Genomic DNA, 2,907 nt, shown 5'->3' on the forward strand with positions numbered 1-2,907 from the left:
GAAAATATTTGTGTGGTGTTTACTGCAGTGGAGGTGTCTCGACAGCAAAGGCAGAACTGGAACTGGGAATTTTCCCCCACTGATGTGTTTGATCTCTTTTCCCCAGGGTAAAGTGGCAGTCGGCTCTTCCAGCTCCCTTGTCACAGCTTTGTTACCACCCCCATCCCAGGCCAGACACACACCCATCAGCGAGGGGGAGATCTTCAAGCTTCCAGGCAGGCTGAGTGAGTAGATGTTAAACAAGTCAATGCTGCTTAAAAAAGGAGCTGCCACAAGGTGGGACATGGTTGGGTACTGTGGTGTTCCACCCAGGGACCATTCCCGCTGTCAAGCGGGACAAGCTGGACCAGTCATCAGGGTTTGTTTTCTCTTTTGGGGCCATTTTTGACCTGTGAGTGCTTAATATAGAGGGAAAATTTGGTGATGGAGGAGACTAGTATCCCACCCTGCCCATGAGCAGTGTTGAAGATGGAGACTGAGTTGTTTCAGAGGCTGCCCCCGGTTTCAGGAATCCAGCCCTCACTGTGGAGCAAGGACGACGTGATCCACTGGCTAAGATGGGCTGAGAGAGAGTATTCCCTTCGGCAAACTGATGAAAGCAAGTTTGAAATGAACGGCAAAGCCCTGTGCATCCTCACCAAGGATGACTTCAGATACCGAGCTCCAAGCTCAGGTTAGACCGAGTGCAAGGGTGTTTCCAGGGACCATTCCAGTACAGCACAAGCTGTGGTCTGCTGAGAGGGGCTGGATGGGTTGCAGCAGTCCAGGCTTTAGCTCTGGCCAGTGGGTACTGGAGACAAGGACAACCCTCTTCCTTCCTTTAGTCCATCTGGGCTGCGAATGCTTTGGGATGGGGAATAACCTTTTACTCTCTAGGACCAAAGTCTAAGCAACAACATCACCTGAGAGAGACTATAATCCGAGCAGACTTTCCTTCCCCGCAGGTGATGTGTTATATGAAATACTCCAGTACATTAAGACTGAAAGAAGAGCTCTGGTGTGCAGCCCTTTGCTGAACTCGCCCTTCAGGGAAGCCAGGAGCGCAGAGGAAGGTATGATGGAGAGTGGCAGCTGTCCATCATGCAGAGCCAGCCCTCAGCTGCAGTGGGTTACATACATCTGGTGTTTGAAGCTCAACCAGATGAACCCATCCCACACTACCCTAGTGAGGCAAGCAGGACAATCCTGGGGATGGCAGCCAGGTCTAACAAAGCCCAGGTCATCAAGGAATCTTGTAGTGATGAAGCAGGTCTGGTCAGAACCAGGCCTAGACATCATCAGGTGGGTCCATGGTGACCAGGCGAGACTATGGGCACACTGGAAGTCTGTCTACAGATTGAGATCTGGAACAGGGAAGGAAAATAGCCAGGCAGAGGAGCCAGGGCTGAGCTTAAATAAAGCTCCTGGGCCAGTGGGTGGAGTGGGGAGAGGCCCCAGGTGAGGTCAGGGCCAGTGAGGCTTGTTAGTGCCCCCAGGTACTTAGGCAGGACCTGAGGGGTGGGGAATCGGTTGGTATCAGTGCCTGGCTTTGCGTGGAGGTGGATCTGGGAGTGCTTTCCTGAGCTCTTCTGCTGGCCCAGCTGTAGGGTGATGAACATCTTAACCCCCATGACAGTTGACAAGGGAGTGCCTGTACTCTGCTACATTCTCCTATTCCAGCTGTTCTCCTGTATCCGATCCTCCCTGTACTTGGCATCTCCTCCAACGCCCCTTAGGCCTTCTGCTGCTCCTGCCTCAGGAAAGTCCCAGGGTTTCCTCAGCACCTGCCTCTTCTGCCCGGGCCAGTCCTATGCTCTTAACCAGCCTGGGCTGTCCCTCCCCACCTGTTTCAGGGCTTTGGAACATCTCCTGGAACCTGCCATAATACACCACAGGCTTTGATTTTTTTGTTGGTTTTCTTTTTTTTTTTTTCTTTCTCAGGGACAGACCGTAGTGCTGAGGCTGCCCCAGTTGCTGTTTCTTCCTGCGTGGGTTGTGTGGCGCAGCCTGTGTCCCGCAGCCGTGCAGAGCCACTGAACCTCGCCCATCGCAGCTCGGAGGGCAGCTGCAGGGTAGATGCCATCTGCTCTTTTCCTTTGACCCCATCAGCCCCAGTGGATGGGAAAATTGCAGGTAATTATGAATTTATAGCCTGGTTCCTTGGGGAAATGAGACTGTGCTTTGTCCTGTCTGCCCATCTGTCTCCCATTTATTCCATGCACCAATGTGTGCTCCCCTGCCTCAGTTTCCCCATCTGAAAACCTGTAGTTCCTCCTAGTGTTTTGAGGTCTAGCAATAAAAGTGCTGTGCATGAGCTCTGGGCTCTTCTTGTATTTATTATCATTGCTAACATGAGCAGTCCTGTTGCTGATTGACCCTCAGTGGAGCATCGGTGCCTTAGTGGGAGCTCTGTGAATATTTATTGTCCACCAATGCTCAGACTGCAGGTTGCTGTGGGATTACGTGTACCAGCTGCTCTCCGACAGCCGCTATGAGCCTTACATCAGGTGGGAAGACAAGGAAGCCAGGGTCTTCCGGGTCATTAACCCAAACGGACTTGCCCAGCTCTGGGGGAACCACAAGGTAAACGAAGTTGAGAACAAATTTCTCGTTCCTTGGTTTCTGCACGTTGGCTTCATGACCTGTTCCTCAGAGCTGATGGCACAGGGACCGGGAAGGGTGAGATGGAGTGGGCACAGGGCTACTGAGAGATGCCAGTCTCCTGGTCATTAAAGAGGAAGGCTTTCTCATCCCCTGGAAAGCAAACCATGATGGCTGTGGACCCAGAAGCAAGTCTGGGTTAGACACTCACACTGCAGACTGCAATGCTGAAGAACCACCTCAAATGTCCCACACAATGTCCCACTGCAGACAGACCTAAACCAGGTGTTGGTGCTTGTTTTTACTCACTGCCTGCCCCCCCCCCCC

At 52.5% G+C, this 2,907-nt stretch overlaps 1 protein-coding gene across 2 annotated transcripts in view; it reads left to right on the plus strand.

Annotated features, from left to right (window-relative positions):
- ETV7 (ETS variant 7) overlaps positions 1-2,907 on the plus strand; it is a 4,689-nt gene continuing 1,782 nt past the window's right edge. The window contains exons 1-5 of one of the 2 annotated variants that reach the window (XM_026864550.1): positions 1-224; positions 509-673; positions 945-1,052; positions 1,921-2,112; positions 2,420-2,562. In XM_026864550.1, the coding sequence (XP_026720351.1) occupies positions 83-224; positions 509-673; positions 945-1,052; positions 1,921-2,112; positions 2,420-2,562 (750 nt within the window). In that variant the 5' untranslated portion in view covers positions 1-82. Of the gene's footprint in view, positions 225-457; positions 674-944; positions 1,053-1,920; positions 2,113-2,419; positions 2,563-2,907 lie in introns of both variants that reach the window. The other variant, XM_026864549.1, reaches the window with a different exon arrangement.

Source organism: Athene cunicularia (genome assembly GCF_003259725.1).
Source record: "Athene cunicularia isolate RWA chromosome 26 unlocalized genomic scaffold, athCun1 chr26_part2, whole genome shotgun sequence".
NCBI classification, from domain to species: Eukaryota; Metazoa; Chordata; class Aves; order Strigiformes; family Strigidae; genus Athene; species Athene cunicularia.